The sequence below is a fragment of the Monodon monoceros genome, unplaced genomic scaffold (assembly GCF_005190385.1).
Source record: "Monodon monoceros isolate NGI ecotype Baffin Bay Population unplaced genomic scaffold, NGI_Narwhal_1 Super_Scaffold_4, whole genome shotgun sequence".
Lineage (NCBI taxonomy): Eukaryota > Metazoa > Chordata > Mammalia > Artiodactyla > Monodontidae > Monodon > Monodon monoceros.
The window spans coordinates 42,417,852-42,442,167 of record NW_021703781.1 but is presented as its reverse complement, the minus strand read 5'-3'; the positions used below and the strand labels follow the sequence as shown (position 1 = coordinate 42,442,167).

Below are 24,316 nucleotides of genomic sequence, written 5' to 3'. Positions count from 1 at the left end.
CAGTCACACTCTTATACATCTTTTGAAATTACAGGAATTTTATACACTAGCCATCTGTTGAAATGAACATTTTTCTTTAAAAGTGTTTGAAATTAGTGTTCTATAGTAAAGGAAAATGTTAGCATTTTCTCCTCTAAACCTTCTTGTTTTTCTAGAAAGATCAATCCACAGTTGGCCCTCAATATTCACAGGTTCCCCATCCATGAATTCATCCAACCTCAGATTGAAAATATTCGATAAGGTTTCAAAAAGCAAAACTTGACTTTGACACGTACCAGAAACAATTTACATAGCATTTACATTGTATTTACAACTATTTATATATTACCTATGCTGTATTTATACCTATTTACGTAGCATTTTCATTGTATTAGGTATTATAAGCAATCTAAGGATGATTTAAAGTATACAGGAGGATGTATTTAGGTTATATGCAAATATTATGCCATTTTATATGAGGGACTTGAGCATCTAAGGATTTTGGTATCCACAGGGGAGACTGGAGTCAATCCCTCAAGGATACTAAGGGCCAACTGTAAATCTAGAAGGTACTGGACATGTCTTTCCATGGCTTAAGATAAGTTTTGGATGAACTGTTTTATCACCACTTAACAGTTTGGTCACTTACCTTTTTGTTTTCTGTGACATAAATTTGATTTTTTTTTAATCCAGTGAATTTATGGTCACGTCACATTCAGTAAAAGTTTATCTATTAAAACAATTCCTAAATATTTTTTGTGGGATATAGCAATATCACGTGTGATTCGTGCCCTCAAAGAACATCTTGCTTCTCCTACGTAAGAAGATAAGATCAATACATATGAAAAATAGCAAGTGAAATCCTTTAGTATTGCATTAAATTCTAAATCATGAAGAAGGGTTCTCAGCATTTCAGAAAGAGAGCGTTTGGAGCTGATGATGTAGCGAGGCCCTGAGAAGACACAGAACTTGAGCCAGGGCTTAGAGAATAGGTTGGGATTTAAATGAACAGATGCGAAAAGGCCATTTGGGGGAAAGGCCATTCCAGGAAAAGTTTACAACACAGAAGGCCACGTGTTTTCACAGGACACCAAAACAAGTGGCCTGACTAGAGGTTGTGTGAGGGAGCAGTGAGAAATACTAGATAACCAACTGATAGGGTATAACTGTATTATATTCTTAAAGGAGATTAGACTTTAAGGCATTGGGCATTGGGGGGCTTTAGGTCAAGAGAAGAACGCAAATAAACACAGACTCAGCTCTCAACTTCCACCCATGAAATAAAAGAATACACTATAAGGTGACTAGAAGGGCTATTTTGAGGTGGCAGTGCTCCCAAAGATAAACATCATAATTTCTCTTCTGAATAAGGTAGTTTACTTTGTGCCAAGATGTATTCCTCGTCCCTGAAAATTTTATGTAAACACTTTCAAAGAGAGATCCCTTCCGTGAAGGGGAAAAACAGTCTCCTTGTGTATGTTAGTAATGTTGAAAATAGCCGTGTCCTCTTAAATAAAATGAAATGATTTATCTTGCTTTCTAGAAATAAACATAAAAAAGATGATTCTGAATGTTTCACTGTAGCTCATTAGCTATATACATTTAATTTATTGCTAATTCATATTCTGTCCTTCATATTAACATCCCCCGTTGCGCTGACATATACCATATATTAGGCTAAACACTGGGCTAAGAAATCGGGAGATTTTGTGGGCCAAATGGCTTGGTACTTAGCCCCAGCTTCAGTTAACTGCCTTGCAAATTCACAGTAAGAGTGGGGAGATCATCAATACCCCAAAAGTAACAAGCTAAACCAATGGGAACCACTGTCTGGTCATGGCTGCAATCTCAGATTCCACTTTCATGAACAAAGCAGTTTCAACGTTTAATGCGACTGTTTTTCGTAGATAAGTTAGCATAAGCAAAAAACCAGTAAACACATGTTGAACTGGCTTAACTACATGTGAAGTACGAAATCTTGTGAAAATTTTGAAGTAGAAAAACAGAGAAAGAAGCTATACTTTTATTAATATCAGAAAGGGTGACGTTTGAATATAGCATGTATTAGGACATTAAGATCTGATTATAAGCCGTTTGATTAAAAGTCTTCCAGTAACAGTTTAAAAAAATTATAAAGTTATTTATGTCTAACATCTCAAAAGTGTGATTAGAATGCAAAACCTCTCATAAATTAATCTGTTCACATCTCAGAGAGTTGAATTTTGCCATATATGATTCTCTCTATATCATTTAAACTCATTTTAAATCTTCACTGTGTCAATAAATGAAAGAAGTTGAAGTGTCAGCTTACGATACTCAGCTCCATCTATGTGAAGTTTTAAGTTATAAGTGTGCTTTTAAGTATTAGAATAAGTTGAATTATGTGAAATATTCAACAGTTAAACTATTTCATGTAGTATTTCTTTATATGAGTGCGATTATGCATAGAAATTGAATCTTAAGGGAAAGAAACTATTTGATTATGAAGGAAAACAATTTAAAGTGCATCATAGGTAATAAAATCAATTTTAATATCCCTACAAAATGAAATAGGGTTTATTTAACACAAGTAGTGTAGGGAAGAGAAATGGTGTATTTAAATTTCACATTTCAGGAAACAATCTTGAATCAATGTAGGTAGCCTTTTGAGTCAAAATGTAGCAGTGCTAATTCCCTATTAAGGGAAATCACAAGCGCTCTTTCCTTTGCAAATGATTTCTATAAAATAGTCCAAACTTTTGTTCATGTTGTAATTAAAAACAGAAAAGTATGAAGTTCTTTTTCTTATCTTTCTCTAAACTAAAAGTTAAATGTCTTTTTAAAAAATTAAAATGAAAACTATTTTCTCTATGAAAATTGCTTCACATGTTTTTAACTCAATTTGAATTTAAAAATACAGATATTTCCTTATGTTTCTTATTACTAGCTGTAAAACTGAATTTTAGGTCTCAAGGCAAGTTACAGAGAAAATGGCATTACATTTTGATAAGGAGTTGAGGTGACCCTGGGAAGGAAAACAAGGATGAAAAGCAGAGACTGTCTCCTGATTATCACTTGTGCAAATGGCAAGTGGGATTAAATGAAAAAGAGTAGATAAAATAAATTTTAAAAAGCTACTTTTTCTAGGTTCTTTGTTCTGAAATTGATATACCTCACCATTAATATAGATAACTTAGTGGCTATCTATGAAATAAATTTTACACATAAAGTCTTAACTATAAAATCGTACAACAGGGCCATGCCTCTGTGCTCATGGCTGAATAGTTTCCCAACTCTGACATCGCTATTCAACTCATGGTCCATCCTTTGCATTCTCTGTGTCATTTGGACATGCATCACGCAGACGGTGACAAGTTCCCTATGTTCCTCCCTGTGTATCCTATGGAACAAACCAGATGCTGTGGTTCCCTTTTAAGTTTTAGACATTGACTAGGGAAAAGAAATCTGTGATATTATTGTGTAATGAAGAGAGACAGGTAAATAATAAAACTGTGGCTAACTAGTGAGAAAAGAGGTTTTAACAACAGATTGAAAACAGAAGTTTATAATTAAGATTATGGTTAATGTTTCCTGAACTTTATAGTACTATTACACAGAGAAAAGTAATTCTCGCATAATAATTCTTTTTTTTTGGTTAGGACATGTTGAGGAGTACAGTCCAATACTACTTTGTAGAATAGAAGCTTTCTGTGCCCTTAAAAGATGTCACTTTCAGTAATGTAGTTAAGTCGGTTCTTCCTGAATACTTGGACACATTAGTATGTCATGTCCAAAAAAGTTATTTGCATCAGAGCAATAACACTGCTTTTTCTTTCTCTTTGAAAGAAAAACTTCCTTAAATTCAGACATTAATTTTTCCTATTCCTTCTGTTTCATTCGGGTGGTTGGAACAACTAATTTAAAACCAGATTTAATTATGAATTGTAACAGGAAAATACTATTTATAAGTATCCATTTTAATTAGCATTCCCACATATCTTGGAAGTCATGGTAATAATGATAATTCTTACATAGCACTTTTTAATTTTCAAAGCACTTTCACATACACTATCTGATTTGGTCTTACAACATCTGTGACTATAAAATAATGTGGTTTTATTCTCGTAAGTGAGGAAAATGAGGCTCCAGATATTATTAACTTGGGTATGATTGTAGTTTGTACATTATTAAAATAATAAAAGACATTACCCAGCAAATATGTATTATTTTGACTAGATAAGTTTTAAGAATTGTGTGATAGTTATATACATTTTGCTTAGAATGACCCATTATCCCACCTTTTTTTTGGACATGAGGACTTCTTTGAGTTTAGGACTTTTAATAAATAGCAAATAGAGAAGTCATAAAAAAGAAAAAAATTTTTTATCAAAATGTTAATAGTTTACAGAAACTAGAGTAAAAATGAAATATAGTTTTGATTAATTGGGGAACTTTTATTGAAGGGGTAAAGATAAGCATAGAAAGAAAAACATTTCTGACATTTAGTTCCTTAAAATGTAAATTAAAAATATACCTATCTCACAATCAATAAAGACAAGAACTAAAAAATATAGATACACATATTTTCTGGCTTTTTCTTATTTTAAAATTCCTTAAAAGCTTTTTTGAGGTATAATCTACTTACCACAGAATTGTACAATCACCACCACAATCCAATTTTAGAACATTTCCATCACTTTAATAGAACCCTTGTGGCCCATTTGCAAATACTCTCCATTCCTACCCTCAGCCCCAGCAACTACTAATTTACTCTCTCTCTAAAGATCAGCCTTTTTTACTGCATGTTTTCTTACACTAAAACTTTGTTTTACACTAAATATTTTTATTTTCTACATGTATAATTGTAAATTTAGTTCAATATGGATCTGAATACAAAGGTGTTTAATACACAGCAACTTCATGCCTTTTTTCTTTTTGAAGTTTATGGTGATTTTATGGCTCCTTTATTACCCTACTTCAGCTTTGTTACTGTACCCAACTGCTACTGAACAGAGCTGTTTAAGTTGTTTCCTGAACATGGAGTTTGAGGCCAGTATCTGATAGGTTGTGAAGCATTGTCTGGCACTAGGGGAGTATTGCAAAATGATGGAGACAAAACAACCTAGTGTTTATGCATGTCTAGAGGGTCTAATAGTTGGCTTGCTGGTTTACTTGGTTGTTAAAGTTTTATAATGCGTCTTTTGCCTCTTTTGGTGAATCTGGTTGAGAACTGTAACCAGAGTAGAGAAAAGCATACTCCCACAGTTTGGCACAGTTTATCTTATAGAATAGGACCTATACATTTTTCTCAGTCTAGGGTTTTCTTTCTCTTTCTTTCCTTCCCTTCCTTCCTTTATTCCCTCCCTCCCTCCCCCCCGCCCCACCTGCCTGCCTTCCTCCCTCCTTCTTTCCATCTTCACTTATAGAACTTTTCTTTTCACTATAGGCCTTGTTATGAATTCCGTAAATTACCTCAATTTGGATTAAATGTGAGCTACTTAAATTTTACAATACAGACCATGGCCATATTGTTCCTGGATTACTTAGAAATCTATTTTCTCCCTGTTTAAAGACAGCCCAAAGTAAAGAAATGATTTTATGCCATCCCATGTAACATGGATTGCCTGATTAAATTGTGTGCTGGTTTGTTTAGAGAAAATATTTGCCATTCCTATTTTGCTGTTGTCCAGCTATTACAATTAGGATGACTCTGCCTAGATTTCCTTATGCCTTGGAGTCTGTTTTAGTGCTCTTCTTGGGAAAGCTACTACTATTTCTATCCAATGCATGTTCTTTGACAATTAGTAACACAGAAAATACAACAGTTAAGAAGCAGATCCCATTTACGTGTTGTGCTTGAGAGAACAGAGCAAATAAAACCTCCACATCCCGGGAGAATATGCATGTGCTGTAAACTCAGGGTCATGCTTCCTTATGCCACCTTTGTGTTACTTGGGTAATTCCCCCTTTATCCTTTGGCCCAAGCTATTGCCACAGGTTTGTTGGGCTGTTTCCATAAGGTTAAATATAATTAACATGCTTTCACAATGCATATTTATTATGTCAAATTTCAGGTTCATAGAATCTTCCGGCTGGAAGCAACCCTTAGATGTAATTTAGTTTGGCCCTTCATTTTCTGAGAGGTGGCCTGAGGCCCAGTAAGATTATATGACTAAACATAAACCTATTAGTGAAAGACCTAGGACTAGAACCCAGGTTTCCTGTGTAAGCTTTTCTTTTCTTTTCTTGAAATATAGTTGATGTACAAATATTATGTTAGTTTCAGGTGTACTACATAGTGATTTGATATTTGCATACATTATGAAATGACCACCTCAGTTAAGCCTAGTAAGCATCTGTCTCCATACAGTTATTACAGTATTATTGACCATGTTCCTTATGCTGTATGTTACATCCCTCTGACTTATTTATTTTATAACTGGATGTTTGTACCTCTTCATCCCCTTCACCTACTTTACCACCCCCACTTACTTCCCCTCTGGCAACCACACATTTGTTTTCTGTGTCTATGAGTCTCTTTTCATTTAGTTTTGTTTGTTTGGTTTGCTTTTAGATTCCACATATAAGTGAGATCATATTGTATTTCTCTTTCTCTGTCTGACATTTCACTTAGCATACTACCCTCTAGATCCATCCGTTTTGTTGCAAATGGCAAGATTTCATTTTTTTATGGCTGAGTAATATTTTATTTTATATAAAACACACACACCACATCTTCTTTATCCATTTGTCTATTGATGGGCACTTAGGTTGCTTCCATATCTTGGCTATTGTACATAATGCTGCTATGAACACTGGGATGTACATATCTTTTGGAATTAGTGTTTTGGGGTTTTTTGAGTAAATACCCAGAAGTGAAATTGCTGGATCATATGGCAGTTCTATTTTTAATTTTTTATAGGAACCTCCATACTCTTTCCACAGCAGCTATATATACCAATTTACAAGCCCACCAACAGTGCATGAGGGTTCCCTTTTCTCCACATCCTCACCAACATTTGTTATTTGTTGCATCTTTGATGATAGCCATTCTGAGAGGTGTGAGGTGGATTTTCATTGTGGTTTTGACTTGCATCTCCTTGATGATTAGTGATGTTGAGCATCTTTTCAAGTGTCTGTTGGCCATCTGTATGTCTTCTTTGGACAAATGTCTATTCAGTTCCTCTGCCTATTTTTTAATTACATTGTTTGGGTTTTTTTTGATGTTGAGTTATATGGTTTCTTTGTATATTTTGGATATTAACTCCTTATTAATGTGATGTTTGCAAATATTTCTCCCATTCAATAGGCCAACTTTTTGCTTTGTTGATAGTTTCCTTCACTGTGCAACAGATTTTTGGTTTGGTATAGCCAATTTGTTTATTTTTGCTTTTGTTTCCATTCCCTGAGGAGACATATTGAGAAATATATTGCTAACACTGATGTCAAAGAGCCTACTCCCTATATTTTCTTCTAGGAGTTTTATAGTTCCAGGACTCATATTTAAGTCTTTAATCCATTTTGAGTTTATTTTTTGTATATGGTATGAGAAAGTTGTCAGTTTGATTATTTTGCATGTAGCTGTTTAGTTTTTTCCAGAACCATTTATTGGAAAGCCTATCTTTTCCCCAGTGTATATCCTTGCTTCTTTTGTTGTAGATCAATTGACCATATAAGTGTGGGTTCATTTCTGGACATTCTATTCTGTTCCATTGATCTCTGTGTCTGTTTTTGTGCCAGTACCTACTGTTTTGATTACTGTAGCTTTGCAGTATAGTTTGAAATCAGCATGATCCCCACCCCACCCCTGCAAATTTGTTCTTCTTTCTCAAGATTGCCTTGGTTACTCAGGGTCTTTTTTGTTTCCATACAAATTTTAGTATTGTTTGTTCTAGTTCTGTGAAAAATGCCTTTTGCTAGGGATTGCATTGAACCTGTAGATTGCCTTGGGTAGTACGGTTATTTTAACAACATTGATTCTTCCAATTCATGAGCATGGAATAGCTTTCTAATTGTTTTTGTCATTTTCAATTTCTTTCATCAATGTCTTCTAGTTTTCAGGGTACAATTATTTACCTATTTGGTTAGATTTATTCCTAGGTATTCTTTCGATGCAGTTATAAATGGGATTGTTTTCTTAATTTATCTTTCTGATAGTTCTGATATCTGAACTATCAGACAGTGTATAGAAATCCAACAGATTCCTGTATATTAATTTTGTATTGTGAAACTTTACCAAATCCATTTATAAGTTTTAATAGTTTTTTTGGTGATGTCTTTAGGATTTTCTATATATAATATCATCTCATCTGCAAACAGTGACAGTTTTACTGCTTCTTTCCCATTTGGATTCCTTTTTCTTGCCTGATTGCTGTAGCTAGGACTTTCAGTACTATGTTTAATAAAAGTGGTGAGAGTGGGCATCCTTGTCTTATTCCTAACCTTAAAGAAAATGCTTTTAGCGTCTCACTGTTGGATATGATGTTGGCTGTCGCTATGTCATGTATGGCCTTTATTATATTGTGGTATTCTTCCACTATTCCCACTTTACTGAGAGTTTTCATTATAAATCAATGTTGAATTTTGTCACAAGATTTTTTTTGCGTCTATTGAGACGATATTTTTCAATTTGTTAACGCGGAGTATCATATTGATTGACTTGCAGACATTAACCACCCTTGCATCCTTGGGATCAATCCCATTTGATAATGGTTTATGATCATTTTAATGTATTGCTGAGTTTGGTTTGCTAATATTTTTGTTGAGGGTTTTTGCATCTACATTCACCAGTGATATTTGGCCTGTAATTTTCTTTTACTGTGGTATCTTTTTCTGGTTTTGGTATCAGGGTGATGGTGGCCTGGTAGAATGAGTTCCAAAACATTTTTTTCCTCTTTAATTTTCGGCAGTAGTTTGAAAAATATAGTTATTAAGTCTTATTCAAATGTCTTCTAGAATTCACCTCTAAAGCCATCTGGTCCTGGACTCATGTTTGTTGGGAGTTATTTTTTATTATAATATTATTATTATTACTACTACTATTACTACTATTATTATTATTACTACTACTATTATTATTACTACTACTACTATTATTATTGATTCAGTTTCATTACTGGTATTGTTTGATCATATTTTCTATTTCTTCCTGATTCAGTTTGGGGATATTGTATCTTTCTAGGGATTTATCCATTTCTACTAGGTTGTCCATTTTATTACCATATAATTGTTCATAGTAATCTCTTATGATCCTTTGTGTTTCTGCAGTGTTGATTGTAACTTCTCCTCTTTAATTTCTGATTTTATTTTTGGGTTCTCTTTTTAACTTGATAAGTCTTGCTAACAGTTTATGTTTTAAAAGAACCAGCTCTTAGTTTCATTGATAGTTTTTTTTTTGTCTCTATTTATTTCTGCTCTCATATGTTTTTTTTTTTTTCCTTCTACTAACTTTTGGATTTGTTTGTTTTTCTTTTCCTAGTTCCTTTCAGTATAAGGTTACATGTTTTTATTTGATACTTTTCTTGTTTCCTGAGGTAGGCTTGTATGAATTTAAACTTTACCCTAGAAGTGCTTTTATGCATCCCATAGATTTTGGATTGTTGTTTTTCCATTCTTATTTGTTTCCAGGTATTTTTTGATTTCCTTTTTAATTTCTTTAGGGACCCAATGGTTGTTTAGTAGCATGTTTTTTAGACTCCACATGTTTGTGTTTCTTGCAGTTATTTTCTTTCAGTTAACGTATAGTTTCACACCATTGTGGTTAGAAAAGATGCTTGATGTGATTTCAGTCTTCTTAAATTTATTGAGACTTGTATGGGGGCCTAGCATGTAATCTACCCTGGATATTTGTTCCATGTGCACTTGAAAAGAACATGTATTTTGCTGTTTTTGGAAGAAATGTTGTATATATTAAGTCCATATGATTTAATGTGTCATTTAAGGCCAGTGTTTCCTTACTGATTTTCTGTCTGATCTGTCCATTGATATATTGGGTGTTAAAGTTCCCTTCTGTTATTGTATTACTGTCAATTTCTCCCTTTATAGCTGTTAATATTTGCTTAATGTATTTAGGTGCTCCTAAGTTGGGTGTATATATATTTGCAGTTGTTGTATCTTCTTTTTGGCTTGATCCCTTGATCATTACATAATGCCCTTCTTTGTCTCTTGTTATAGTCTTTGTTTTAAAGTATATTTTGTCTGATATTAAGTATTGCTACCCTGGCTTTCTTTTCATTTGCATTTGTATGGAATATCTTTTTCAGTCCACTCCCTTTCATTCTGTGTGTGTCTTTAGATCTGAAGTGAGTCTTTTGTAGGCAGCATATAAATGCATCTTGGTTTTGTATCCATTCAGCTATTCTATGCCTTTTGATTGGAGCATTTAGTCCATTTATATTTAATATTTAATGTAATTATTGATAATTACATTTATATTTAATGTAATTATTGATAGGTATGTACTTACTGTCATTTTGTTAATTGTTTTCTGGTTCTTTTTGTAGTTCTTTTTTGTTCCTCTCTTCTTCTTTTGCTCTTTTTCCTTGTGATTTGATGAGAATCTTTACTGTTATGTTTGGATTTTTTTCTCTCTTTTTGTGTGTTTATCTATTACAGGTTTTTGCTTTGTGGCTCCCATGAGGTTCATATATAACAACATATATATTATTATAGTAATATTTTACATTGATGAGCTCAAGGTCAAGCACATTCTAACAACTCTACATTTTTACTTCCCCTCTCCTGTTTAATTTTTTTGACGTCATGTTTTGTATCTTTTTTGTGTGTATCCCTTAACTACTTACTGTGAATATAGATAATTTTACTACTTTTGTCTTTTAACCTTCCTGCTGACTTTGTAAGTAGTTGATCTATTGCCTTTACCAGTGAGATTTTTTCTTTTTATAATTGTTATATTTCTAATTATGGCCTTTACTGCCTAGAGAAGTTCCTTTAACATTTCTTGTAAAGCTGGTTTTTGTGGTGCTGAACTCTTAGGTTTTGCTTGTCTGTAAAACTCTTTATCTCTTTCAAATCTGAATGATAACCTTGCTGGGTAGAGTATTCCTGGTTGTAGGTTTTTTTCCTTTCATCACTTTAAATATATTGTGCCACTCCCTTTTAGACTGCAAAGTTTCTGCTCAAAAGTCAGTTGATACCTTATGGGATTTCTCTTGTACATAATTATTTTCTTTTTTCTTGATGCTTTTAAGATTCTCTCTTTATCTTTAGTTTTTGCCATTTTAACTATAATGTGTCTTGGTGTGGACCTCTTTGGGTGGATCTTGTTTGGGACTCTCTGCTTTCTGAACCTGGATGTGTCTCCTTCCCTAAGTTGGGGATATTTTTGACTATTATCTCTTCAAGTAAGTCCTCTGTCCCTTTCTCTCTTCTGCTTTTGGGACTCCTATAATGTGAATGTTAGTACACTCAATGTTGTCTCAGAGGCCTCAAACTATCCTTATTTTTTTTAATCCTTTTTTTCATTTTTCTGTTCAGCTTGGGTGATTTCCACTACTCTGTCTTTTAGATCACTTATCCATTCCTCCGTATCATCTAATCTACTTTTGATTCTTTCTAGTGTATTTTTCATTTCACTTAATGTGTTCTTCAGCTCTGTTTTGTTCTCTTTATATCTTCTAACTCTTTGTTGAAATTCTGTGTTTAGCCATTCTTCTCCAAAGCTCAGTGGGCATTTTTATGAACATTATCTTGAACTCTTTACTGGGTAGAGTGCTTATCTGCGCTTCGTTTAGTTCTTTTTCTCAGGTTTTGTCTTGTTCCTTTGTTCAGAACATATCCCTCTTTCTCCTTATTTTGCCTAAGTCTCTGGTTTTATTTCTGTGTATTAGGTATGTTGATTATATTTTCTGATCTTGGAGAAGTGTCCTTATGTGGGAGATAGCCTATGGGTCCCAGCAGTACACTCCCCTCTGGTTAGCAGAGCTGTATGCTCTAGGGGAGGCCCCTCTGTGGGCCACTTGCACACTCCTGTTGTTGTAGGGCTGACTACTGTGGGTGCGCTGGTAAGCAGGCTTGCCCCACCCAGGCCAGTTGGCTCCAAGACTATACGTCATGCAGTGGCTGCAGGCCCCACTGGAGGGTAGGCTTCCTGCATAGCTGGTGCTAGTCCCACTGGTGGTGGGGCTGAGTCTCCACACAGCAGTATGCATGACCTGGGCCAGAGAGGCAGGGTGCATCTTGGGGCAGGTGCCAGCCTGAGTCTGGTGCCAAGTACCCAGCACTAACAGGATAGAGAGGGGATTCCAAAGTTGCACTTGCCAGCGCCTGTGTCCACATGGTAGAACGAGCCCCCTAAAATGGCTGCTGCCAGTGTCTTCATCACCAAGGGTGCTCCTACTTGCCCCCTGCCTCTCCAGAGGCTACCTAAGATTAGTAAGTGGGTCTGATCCAGGGTCCTTTCAAACTACTGGGACTTGGAGTGTGTGAGATTTTGTGCATGCCCTTTAAGAGTGAAGTCTCTGTTTCCTAAAGCCCTCCTGCTCTCCCAAACACAAACCTCACTGGTTTTCAAAGCCAGACATTGTAGGGGCTCATATTGCAGGTATAGGACCCACAGGCCAGGGAGTCCAATATGGGACTTGGACCCCTCGCTCCTTGGAGAGGACTTCTATGATTGTGATATTCCTCCTATTTGTGAGTTGCTGACCCAAGGGTGTGGGTCCTGACAATATTGTGTTTTTGTCCCCCCCCCTCCTGTCTCATGGTAGTTCCTTCTTTATGTTTTTAGTTGTAGAAAATCTTTTCTGCTAGCCTCCAGGTCATTCTCATAGATGGTACCTCTGTAAGTAGTTATAATTTTGGTGTGTCTGTTAGAGGATGTGAGTTCAGGGTCTTCCTACTCTGCCATCTTGGCCACCTCCTCCTGTATAAGCTTTTCTAAGCTCACTTCATCATCTTTGTTCTATAGTATTAGCTTACCTAAGTGAGTCACCCTTTCTCGTTGTGCATGGAAATGTAATTTGAACTAGTTTACAAAGGAATTTTGCATAATAATAGGCCAAGTGATATTGACAGTTCAAACCTTATATTTAATAAATCATTTTAATTACAGTATAGTTCAGAAATTCATTTTCTTCCAAAATAATGAAAAGATATCTGCAGTGCAAAATAAACTATGAACTGTTAATAACAAGTTAAATAGATGAATGGACAAACAGATTCTAAGGACCAGCTCCCAGTCATTGGCACTGAGCTAGTTTTAACCTTGCTCTGATCATAACCCTCCTTCCTCGCAAGAGCAAAGAATTAGGTCCAACAGAAGACAAGCCTTTATAAAGCAAGTGCCTGCCTCAGATAAAAAAAAGCATGTATTTAAATACAGCCAGCAATTGTGTCTTCAAAGCTCTTTAAAATGCTGGTGGCATTGCCTCTCACCTTCAGGTCAGTATTATTTGGGCACCAGCTAGAACCTGATAGTTAAGAACGTGTCAAAATCTTTGTCAAAAATTCCCACATTAAGATTCACTTTGCTCAAGGATATATTCCTTCAAATGGCAACACAGTGATTCACACCGAAGTAACATTTTACTGTAAATGAAACTTTTTCCAATTTTAATTTCTGATATAGCACATAGCATTACTTGTAAAACATAGAAGAAATATATTGAATATTAGCATTTTCTCATTCATGTCTCCTTTCTAGAAACCTTGAGAGTGAAACCAGTATGGTACAAGGGCCAGCAATCTTTTAGATGTAGCTTCTCAAACCTCTACTATTCCCTTGATAGAACTGAAGTGGATGGGGTGGGAATAGGAATGGGTACAAAGTGGCATTCATCCTGTGGTGGATCATATTTTAAGAAAATTGCTTTGGCCTGAAGAGACCATTAAACTAAGAAGCACAAAAGAATAAAGGCAACTAACTGAATGTGTTCTCTGTTCCAGACACTGTGTTTGATATATAGGCCCTTTTATTTCATGTTCACAGGTAACTTAAGAGAATTATCCACATATTACAGATGAGGAAACAAAGAGTTTCAGAAATTTGTCCAAGATCACAATCAAAAAAAAAAAAAAAGGTTGAGATTTAAACAAAGGTAGTCAAATTTCAAAGCTCACCTTCTCAACCAGTGCATTAGCCTGTACATCTAGATGGGGTTAGGATAGTCTGCAAAGACAAACCTGGGAATCATGCCTAACCAACCAGGCTGGGAAGGATCCCTGAGCAAGCAGAAGAAATGTATTCCTTTCCTCTTCTTTTGCCTTCCTCTGTTTACACTCAGCATCTATGTCGTATCTCTAGCTGGCCTGCTACAAAATCATCATCATCTCAAATTGGCACAGGTGGACTTGGTATAATTAATTTGACCAACAGGACAGATAAAAAGCACACTAAATTTCACCTTAAAATTTTTCATGTATTAGTTTTGTGAAAACACTTTCATAATAAAGCATAATAGCTTAGGCTCTCGAAATACAAATTGCTGTAACTTACACTGAGAGTTTATATTGAAAGAAAAAATTATGGCACGTACTTTAAGGAGATGAATAGTGTGGCTCAGCCCGAACTTGAATAGGTTGCTATCCTATACAGAATTTCTCAAGGTCTTTGCATACATGGAATTCTAATAGAGTGGTTTCCACTGTACCAGATCCTTTGAGAGAGTCAGACAATAATAAGTAGCTATTCTGATTTAAAAGAGACTTAAATTTTTTTTTTCCATGACCAGAGTCATTATTTTTACTTACCATAAAAGTGAGATATGCTAATTGTATGAAAATTGAGCGATTCAAAAAAGTTAAAAAGAGCTAAATCAACTAAAAATCTCCCTAAGAGAAAACCATTGTTAACATATCAGTGAACACATTTCTTTTTGTCTCTTCATAAATTTATTTTGTATTTAGATGTAGATGGATAACTGTCCCCAAGACCCAGGTGACATTATCCTAGAGATGATGTTATTAATATAGTAGGCTTTTTGGGAATAATATCACATTTTAGTCATTCAAGGAAAAGCAAGGTTAAGAAAACATCTTGTAAATATAACAACTGAAAATTCAGAGCTGTATCCCATAGTTATTTGTCATGTATACTTCCTGTGAAGCATCAGCATTTAGAAATCTTTTCTTCCTTTTTTATGAATAATGGCAGTTTTGGAAAGAAGAAAAAGAGCAAATGCTACATACTTGTCATTTATAGCTTCCCTTGTTTTTATCCTGTTGACCTCAGAGATACACAGTACGGAGCTGAGATACTAGCTCTCTTTGTGGCTTTGCCAGTGATAAGTCATCATGGCTTATTTCATTTTTTCTTTGATTCATTTTGTCAACAAACATTTAATGAGCATTTATCCTTTGTCAGGCACAGTGGACAAAAAAATTCCCAGTCTTGGGTTGCTTACAGACTGGTGAAAAGAGACAGATACTAAACAAGTAATCAGAATAAATATTTGGTGCATTCGCTTGTGATAAGAGCTATAGAGAACACTAAAAAAGGGAAGGGAGAAGTAGGTGATTACTCTTTTATGTAGACTGGTGTGAGGAGAGACTTTCTGATTAGGAAACATTTGAGCAGAGAATTTAGGGAACTGAGAGGGCAAGCCCTGAGGATAACTGTGAGACAATATTCAGGCAGAAGAACAGCATGTGCAAATGGCCTGAAGCAAGAGCTTGCTGTTATGCTCAAGGAGCAGCAAGATGGCCAGCGTGACCTGAGCACAGTGAGCAAGGAGCAAGTGAGGCTTACAGGGAATGGGGGTTCAGATAATGTAGGGCCTTGTCGGACTGTGTGACAGCTTTGTGTTTACCATGAGTGAGATGGGAAGCCACTGCAGTGTTTTGAACAGAGAAGGGACATGATCTGGCCTTGTTTTAAAGACAACATTTGATCTACCCAAGGTACACGTAGAGACCATCACTGAATGCCCATGCGGTGGCACTTTCTCATTTAAGGTCCTAATAACTCCATACAGTAGGTGGCGTTATCCTCAGCAAGAGCAGTTACTCAACCGCCTAAGAGGACTGAGAGAGGCCTTAAGTGCAGTCAGGATTTAAGTCCAGACCTGTTACCCGAAAGCCAGGGTTCTTTCCTCCTAACCTGTGCACCAGTTAAAAATGTGTGTTACCATCTCTAAAGAGAATAATTTGTACATTAGGTGTGTGATCTACTCTTCATTTACCTGGGTCAGACTCTAAAGAGGGAATTCGATCTGATTTCTTCTCCTCTGAGTGTTAGCACTCTGACACAGCTCATTTTTCATGTCATGTCTCTTTTAGAAGTGGGTTTTCACATTTTTGTATTTTACTATGAACTATAGCTGAATTCATTTGTATCACACTAATCTATCATCTCAAAGAGTTTCACAAATGGAGTAGAGGGCCTTTAGCTGGTTAAGGCATTTTCAAATATCCATTTTCCCCTCTAACCTGTCATATAGATTCTCAGAGGCTGGCAGCAGACTGAGGCCTATTTATCTGAAGTGTCCTCGTGTTTTCTTCCAAAGAGCTTGCCACATTAATGTTCTCTCAATGGAATTCAGTCTGTCCATGTGTACATGAGCAAGACACTTAAGACCTTCACTATCCCTGCACTATCCCTGCAGCTAAAGTAAACAATTCACAACTAAAGAGGGGACAGCCACACTTCAGCTGAAAAGCAGGAACAGCTTATCATGTTATTTCTCCAAGGCTTTCATTAGTTCAGAAAAACATGGGCTGTTTGGTATTATCTTGAGAATTCTGTGGTTTGAGAACACTCAATGGTAACGCTTTTATATTGCCATTAAGTGATTAGCTCAGTTATCTCTCTTTTCCTTGCAAGTCACCTTGTTTAAATATTGTGTAAAACAGTGAACACAGACCAGCAGCCTGTCTGAGGAATGTCATCTGGAGGACCCAAGCTCTCTCCAGAGCCACCGAGAGTCATGTGGGGCTGTAACAGAGGCTTGGAAGCATTGGGGACATCAAGGTTCAGCTTAGGTCTCCCAGTTAGTAAAACTAAGGAGTAAGGTTTATGGTCAGACAAGATTAAAGCCATCATGCCTATTTGAGAGGAAAAGAAAAGTAGTTTCCAAAGTCTTTAGAAAGAAATCTTGTTACTATCTTTTTTTTTTTTAATGGAAGGGAAAGACTGTGAGATAAAAAGAAGAAATAACAGTACACAAATTTTCAGTCTCAGCAGAGACAAGGGTCTATCACTGAATTAAATAACTCTAGAAATGTTTGTGGACGAGGACTAAAAAGAGGAAAAGCGTATAGGACCGTATGGTCCTACTTTTTCCACACTCGAAGTAAAACTGGAGAAGGAATTCGTTTTTATTTTTACTTTTCTGACTGAAGGAGAAAAACTGTAAAGTATACTCAAACACATTATCTGAAATGAAATGAAATAATACAATGAGAATCGAATACACTTTCCCTCTTCTAATCCCAGTGGGCACAAAACTAATTGGCAATCCAGTTAGTGAAAATGCATCAGTTCCAGTGGAATGAGATTGGGCAATAGCTGTGAGCCCTGGATTTCAAACCCAGCTCCAGCAAGGCTTTACTGTGATACAGGTGGTGTTTGGGGTGTCATTTCAGTGCTCCATGCACCTGTTAATTTGGGGCTAAGAATGCATTCTGTTATATTAACTCTGTGGGTTTTTTTTTTTCCTCACTTACTCCTTTCTGGCTTTCTTTAAGGTCCAATTGAAAAGTGAAGAATCCAAAACCTTTGCAATGAAAATTCTCAAGAAACGCCACATCGTGGATACGAGACAGCAGGAGCACATCCGCTCAGAGAAGCAGATCATGCAGGGGGCTCATTCCGATTTCATAGTGAGGTAAAGACCCTGCCCCAGGGCTCAAGTCCCCAACTCCAAGTGGAAAAGCAACCACATTTGCACTCACTGTTACACATCTAATTCACACAAAGAAACATAATTTTTAATCTGATTGTTGAAAAGTTTTTACTAAATAAAAAAACACTAGGGCTTCCCTGGTGGCTCAGTGGTTGAGTCTGCCTGCTGATGCAGGGGACAGGGGTTCGTGCCCCGGTCCGGGAGGATCCCACATGCCGCGGAGCGGCTGGGCCCGTGAGCCATGGCCGCTGAGCCTGCGTGTCCGGAGCCTGTGCTCCGCAACGGGAGGGGCCCCAACAGTGAGAGGCCCGAGTACCGGAAAAAAAAAAAAAAACCACTAAAATTTTGATTCTTTTTTTTTTTTTTAATGAGAATCAGATTCTGTGAAAAGAACATGTTTTTCCCAAAGGAGATATCAGAGTTCTTAATGTTCCATTTTTATCCTGTTATTCCAAGAACTCTGCATAGACCTCTGGTACGTGAAAGACAAAATACCAAAAATCAAACTATTTTACCTTGAATATTCTTTATTTGAATATTTTTTGAAGTTGTTAAAAAATGAAATGACTATCCCATCTCAGTATTTTGAGAGCACTGATAAGACAATGTTTTTTGTTTTTAATACGCAGAAGCTTTTCTAGTTAATTTGCCAGTGGCACTTGATGAAAACAGGGTATCACATGAATTTAAGTGAACAGTGCATAAATGTCATACACATCTATATTTTAAAGTGTCATCTACTGAATATCCATGCACACTGCATGTTTATGACCACTAAATATTGCTCAAGAGGCCACACTTGAAACGTTAGTCAAATTGGAATTAGAGGAACCCCAGGAAGCCCTCTTGGTTCATAATTATTTGGATTAATCCATTTCAAAGGAGAGACTACCCCCTACAGCGTGAAAATCTTAGTCATGAGCCATCGCTTCCTTTTTCCTCTTTGCGAATTTAGATCTTTCTCATTCTTTTAATAAGATTTCAAGCTTGGTAAATCAACAGTAAGACTGTAATCCGGGCACTGAAAACATTTACATGCTTTTAAAAGACAGTAACGTTTATAATCTTTGTTTTCTTGTTTGCAATTCACAGATTATACAGAACATTTAAGGACAGCAAATATTTGTATATGTTGATGGAAGCTTGCCTAGGTGGAGAGCTCTGGACCATTCTCAGGGATCGGTAAGAGTTTTAAGAAATTTCTATCATGTCTTTGAAAATGTAGTTGACTTTGATGGTTTGTAAGAAGAGTCAATTTTTATAAAGTATAGAAGTCATATTTACATATGCTTGTATTTCAAAATGTAAATATGGGTCACAACCCACTATCTACGTGTGATTGACTGTAAATAGGAAACTCACTCTGTTTCAGATTTGTAACCAATGATATAGGATTAGTCCACCATAAAAACGGTACCTGTCAAGGTACATGCAGAGGCTTTAGTTTAACTTGAATATCACAATCAGACAACTATATATCTAGAATTCACTTCATTGCTGTTAACAATGAAGAGAATTAAAGTTATTTTATAGTTGCAATCTAGATTAACTGTCAGTTGGATTGTTCCACTCATTCTCCAGATGGGCTATCTTTCCTAACACTGGGAATTTTTTCCAAAGTAACTTTTCCCTCTACCTTTACATTGCTCTTTGGTTTCAAAATTAAGAGAAGTTTCCAACCATCCCTTTCAGGACTTACCTGGTCTTGGGAAGAAAAGGAACCCACTTAACACTCCTCTTTGCCCTTTCAGGGCAAGTAAAGTTGGTCTCTTTAGCGCTTATTTTTTTTAGTTATTCAAAATTAATTTTCTATTTCCTATTTATGTATAGCAAACTATTATTTAAAAAAATATTCTACCAACCCTAAATGTTTACTTTAAAAAAAACTACAATTTTCTTTGAATGACCTAATAACATTCAAAAGGCATCTTTGTTCCTTTGAATATTCACCTTTAGACATCTTTTTCTTTTCTTATTTGTTACAATCTCACCCCACAGGCTCTCCTTCATCAGGTAACATCTTTCAGACTCAGCTATAGACAGCCCTAATGCCCCCAGAAAGCCATGTTATTTTTTGACAGCTTATTATTTTGTAGATATCCCAGAATAGAACTAGTTCTTTATAAACTATTGCTTTGAAGTCTCATTCCTAATTGTATCCTTATGGTACCTTCATATCTTTGTACCCACTGCCCTTTCAGGTCTTTTATTCCCATTGCCTTACTTGTATATGACAAATGGGTTTCTTTTTACCTTACTGTGTCCTATTACATTAATGGTTTTTTTCTTAAATTCAAGGTAAATATGCCTATAAGGGAATGTATCATTTTGGCACTAGGGGACAGGGTTAACATCTGTACTGAGCTATTCTATCATAGTGTATTGCTATATTACTGTTAATTTTTGGGTACAGATTATATGCCAGACATTGTGATAGAGGCCGGGGATAAAATGATAAATAAAACAGTTGTGGTCCCATGCTTCATAACTTACAGGATGTAGCAGAAACTTAATATTCTGATTTGTGAGTTAATATCTGGTTTATCCTAATGTGCTTCTACTATATTATTTTTGACCTGACCTTCCAATACACTGATTTATTTGAAATCTCTTCCCTACTTTGTTCTAATTAGAATAGGAGATTTACTGGTAGAAGTAAACATTAAAGCAATAATAAGCCACTTAGGGAAAGGAACAGTGATTTTAAACTTCTATTAACTTCTTTAACAAGACACCAACAACAATAAATTTTTTTAAATAGCTTTAAAAATAATAATAAAAGTTAACCTAAAGTCCACTCAAACATGCATAGACATCAATATTCAACTTATTTTTTGCAAGAAAACTATTTCATATTTCTCCTTAGTTAACTTGACGTTGCATTTTTGGGGTACATAAATGCTAGCCAAGGCTTACAAGTGAGATGTATTTGGATTTGTCGGGGTAGCAAAGGAATGCTATCAAGAAGCAGCTTGTCTTGGGAGGAGTGGATGGAGGAAGAAGATCAGTGATGGTCCTTTCTCTACCTCCACCAGACTGCTTACTGACCCTTTCTTTTGTCTTCCCTTTTATCATCCTTGGATTTGGGGTACACAGTTGCTGAGTCCCCCCAGTGTACTAAATATTCATTAAGGAGGCATGATCCAGAGAAATAGCAGCTACCTGATCCTTCCTAAAGATTCAGAGGGGCTGAAGCTTCGACATGAAAAGCAATGAAGCTGTCGTATATAAAATCATCTCGGACTCATTGTCCCCTGCCAACTTTCTTTTTTAGATATTCAATATGTATGTAGCCTTACTGCTTTTATTCCAAGAGACTTTTTTTTTTCCTACGTAAGAAATTGCTAAAGGGAAAGCATAGTTTTGGATATCCAGGCTCCAATTAATACTGTCACAGACTAGCTTCCTCATTGCTTGTTTAAACTGGGGCTGAAAAATCCTAAAGATTAACTGTTAGAACCAAAAAAATGCCAAGAGAAAAAGGAAATTAATTATGCTATTTATCACAGTGTATATAAAAGTATCCTCAGTCAAAATAAACCTTTTTGTTCAGTTCCTTTAGTTTTCCTCTCGGGTCCCAGTAAGTAGTAGTAAGGCAGAAGCTATTCTGAGAGCATAAAGGAAATGTATTGGTGGGAAGGTTAATCTGAAGAAAGGCTTGTGTGACCTCTGAGCCTCAGGGATTTAGCGCAGGAAGTCTCCTATAGCAATGACATCCTCCTTCCTTCACCTAGCAGCTGAGCTGACCATTTCCTGCCTCTCACTCTCTTTCTTCTCATCAGCATAGAAAAAGAACACAGAGCAGTTTTTTATTTGTTGTCAGGAAGAAGGAATTAAAATGATACCATATATACAAACAGATTTTGAGGACTATTAAATTTTTTTTTAATCTTGGAAATAGGAACTATAGCACTGAAATGTTAATTGTTGCAATTTCCCGGGTTTGTCCTTTATTAGCTATCGTGTTTTATCTTCTAGTTTGTGACTTTTTTCCACAAATTCTGTTCCATTATTTGGAATAGATTGGTACAAACTATATTTTATTCACTTCTCCTCTATAACAGTTACAGAATTGTCAACCACAACTTTCTTAAAAATGTAAGTGGTTGATATATATATATAGAGAGAGAGAGAGAGAGAGGTTATTAGTATATATTACATATTAATATTAGTATTTAATACATATTCTAATATCATTTACTTAATTTGAGTTTTTTAAAGTGTACGTTAATTTTTCCTACAGAACGTATTAAACAATTACATAAGAAACCATAATTATCACATCTCACTTCTGGCCTCGAGTCTTCCTGGATGTGTTTTATAAGCCAGCAAGTGACTTTCTATATACATTCTCCTTAATTCCAGCTATTTTATGGGAGGTGATTACTTAAATTCCATCTTAGATGACCCATTAGGTGGAATCTGTGTCATCTCTTAATTTGGTTGAAAGTCCTTTAAGGAAATGAGTCCGTTTTCATAATAATTTAGCCTTCCTACTTTGGCAATAAACCTGTAGCATGCTTCGGGTTTATATACTCACTAATGATTATTGTCACTAGTCAATGAAAAGAGGTAACTTGTCTTTCAGTGAGAGATGCTTTGTCTTTGTTACATTCTGCCATTTCAGGACTTGGTTATGACAAGTTTATTAAACACTGTGATTACATTTTAATTTGAGTCTATCAATAAGTATACATAACCCTCAAATCCCCTGAAGCAAATCGTTGTTATCTACTGCCATCTAGCTAAGATAAAACACCTACTCCCTCCCCGAAGAGGATATAAGGACCTATCCCTTACTTGTTAATTGAAATGACACAACTGTCAAGGCATAATTTATTATTTCAAAGAGCTATATAGGGGAATGATTTCTTTCTTCAAGCAACTTTAACTGTTGATAAAACAAGCTTTTGTTTTAAATCAAATTTACATTGTCATTTCCAATTCTAATAGTAATTTTTCATTGTGAATCACCCTAATGCTGTGTTTTTTGACTGCTTTCAAAAAGGTTATTTTAAAATTCACAAATTACCTACACCAAATATTTAGTGATGAAACTGTGTTGCTGGTAAACATTTTGTGTGCATATATTGTGTTGATTTGTCACATAACACAGAAACAGATTTGAGACAAATTTTTAATTTAATTTTTAAAATCAGTTACAAATATATTTATATATGGGAGATACTCAATACAGATCTGTTGAAGGGCTAGAAACCAGCTTTCTAGAGCCCTCCAAATTCCAAAATGGCTCAGAAACAAGCTGTCAATAACTGAAGACCCAGTGATGGATGTTTATGGTCAGTTCCCTTCATGATGAAAAAGGAGGGTTTTGATTGGTAAGCAATATAAGGATAATTTTCACCTGTACACTTGGGAGAAGCATGGAGAAAGTGAAAAGAACAGAGATTAGCAGAAAACGCTTCAGAGCTGACTCACAGCAATTAGCCTTTGCAGTGAGAAGCAGCAAATATTGGGTTGGCCCAAAAGTTCGTTCAGGTAACATCTTAGGGAGAAACCCGAACGAACATTTTGGCCAATCCAATATTTCAGTAGTAGTGATAGAGTTGCAAACTCCCATCCCCAAGAGACTGTCCTATATCAGTCACTTTTCCTAGATTAAGACACTGGAGGCGCTAAAGAAGAGGTTTTGGTGCTCAATAGCAATGGCTACTACTTACTGAGTACCAGATGGGTGCCAGGCACTTATTCTAATACACGCCTCAAGTTCTTTGTATCCTCACAACAACCCAAAGAGTTTCTGTTATTAGTCTCATTTTGCACATGACAACACTAAGACCTGGAGAGGTACAGTCAGTTACTTAAGATTAAACAGTAAGTGGAGGCCAGATTTGAGCCCAGGATTTTGCTTCATTCAGAGTGCACATTCGTAACCTACGGCCTCCTCTGATGAATTTGAGTTTGCTGTAGGATTTTTTTTCGTCTTTCTGCTAATGATCAGCTTGTTCAGAATATAAATATGAATACCATTCAGAGATGTCATGAGAAATTGATCTCTCATTAAGTGTGTACTCTCTTTACAGAAACAATGCATTTGTCCATTTGGTTCCATTTTATTAACAACTGAATATTAAGGGAAAGAGATCTGTTGCCCAGCATTGCAACTGCAGAAATAACTCTTCTTCTAACAGGAAGCAAGAATTGTAGGCTTTTGAAAAGGCCCACCCATATTGCAATTAGACAGTCCTGATACAAGGAAGTAATCAATTTTCGTATTAAAACAAGGCATGTAATGTGAAAAAAGACAAAGCTCTATTCTATGTACTGTTTTGTTTAGATTGTTTTGCTTTGCTGTGCTCTCCATTGAGAAGGGATTGAAGTCATATACAGCACTCAGTATAAAGTTGCTCATTAATTATCTACACATGGATGCTTACTATTTCAGGCAAATGATCTCTCAAAGAAATATGCTGCTCTTGATAGACAAACATACTTAATTAAGGACAAAGATGAAATGACCTTTAAGGTACTATTCTAATCCCTTTCCCAATACACAGGATTATATAGTGTTGGTTCTGCAAAGATAGCTCCAAGTC

The 24,316-nt window shown here is 35.7% G+C and overlaps 1 protein-coding gene across 2 annotated transcripts in view; it reads left to right on the top strand.

Annotated features, from left to right (window-relative positions):
* The window catches only part of PRKG1 (protein kinase cGMP-dependent 1), a 1,179,082-nt gene that overhangs the window by 1,141,129 nt on the left and 13,637 nt on the right, over nucleotides 1-24,316 (top strand). For both annotated transcript variants that reach the window (XM_029244879.1, XM_029244880.1), the window contains exons 11-12: nucleotides 17,602-17,741; nucleotides 18,852-18,941. In XM_029244879.1, coding sequence (XP_029100712.1) covers nucleotides 17,602-17,741; nucleotides 18,852-18,941 — 230 coding nt within the window. The remainder of the gene's footprint in view (nucleotides 1-17,601; nucleotides 17,742-18,851; nucleotides 18,942-24,316) is intronic.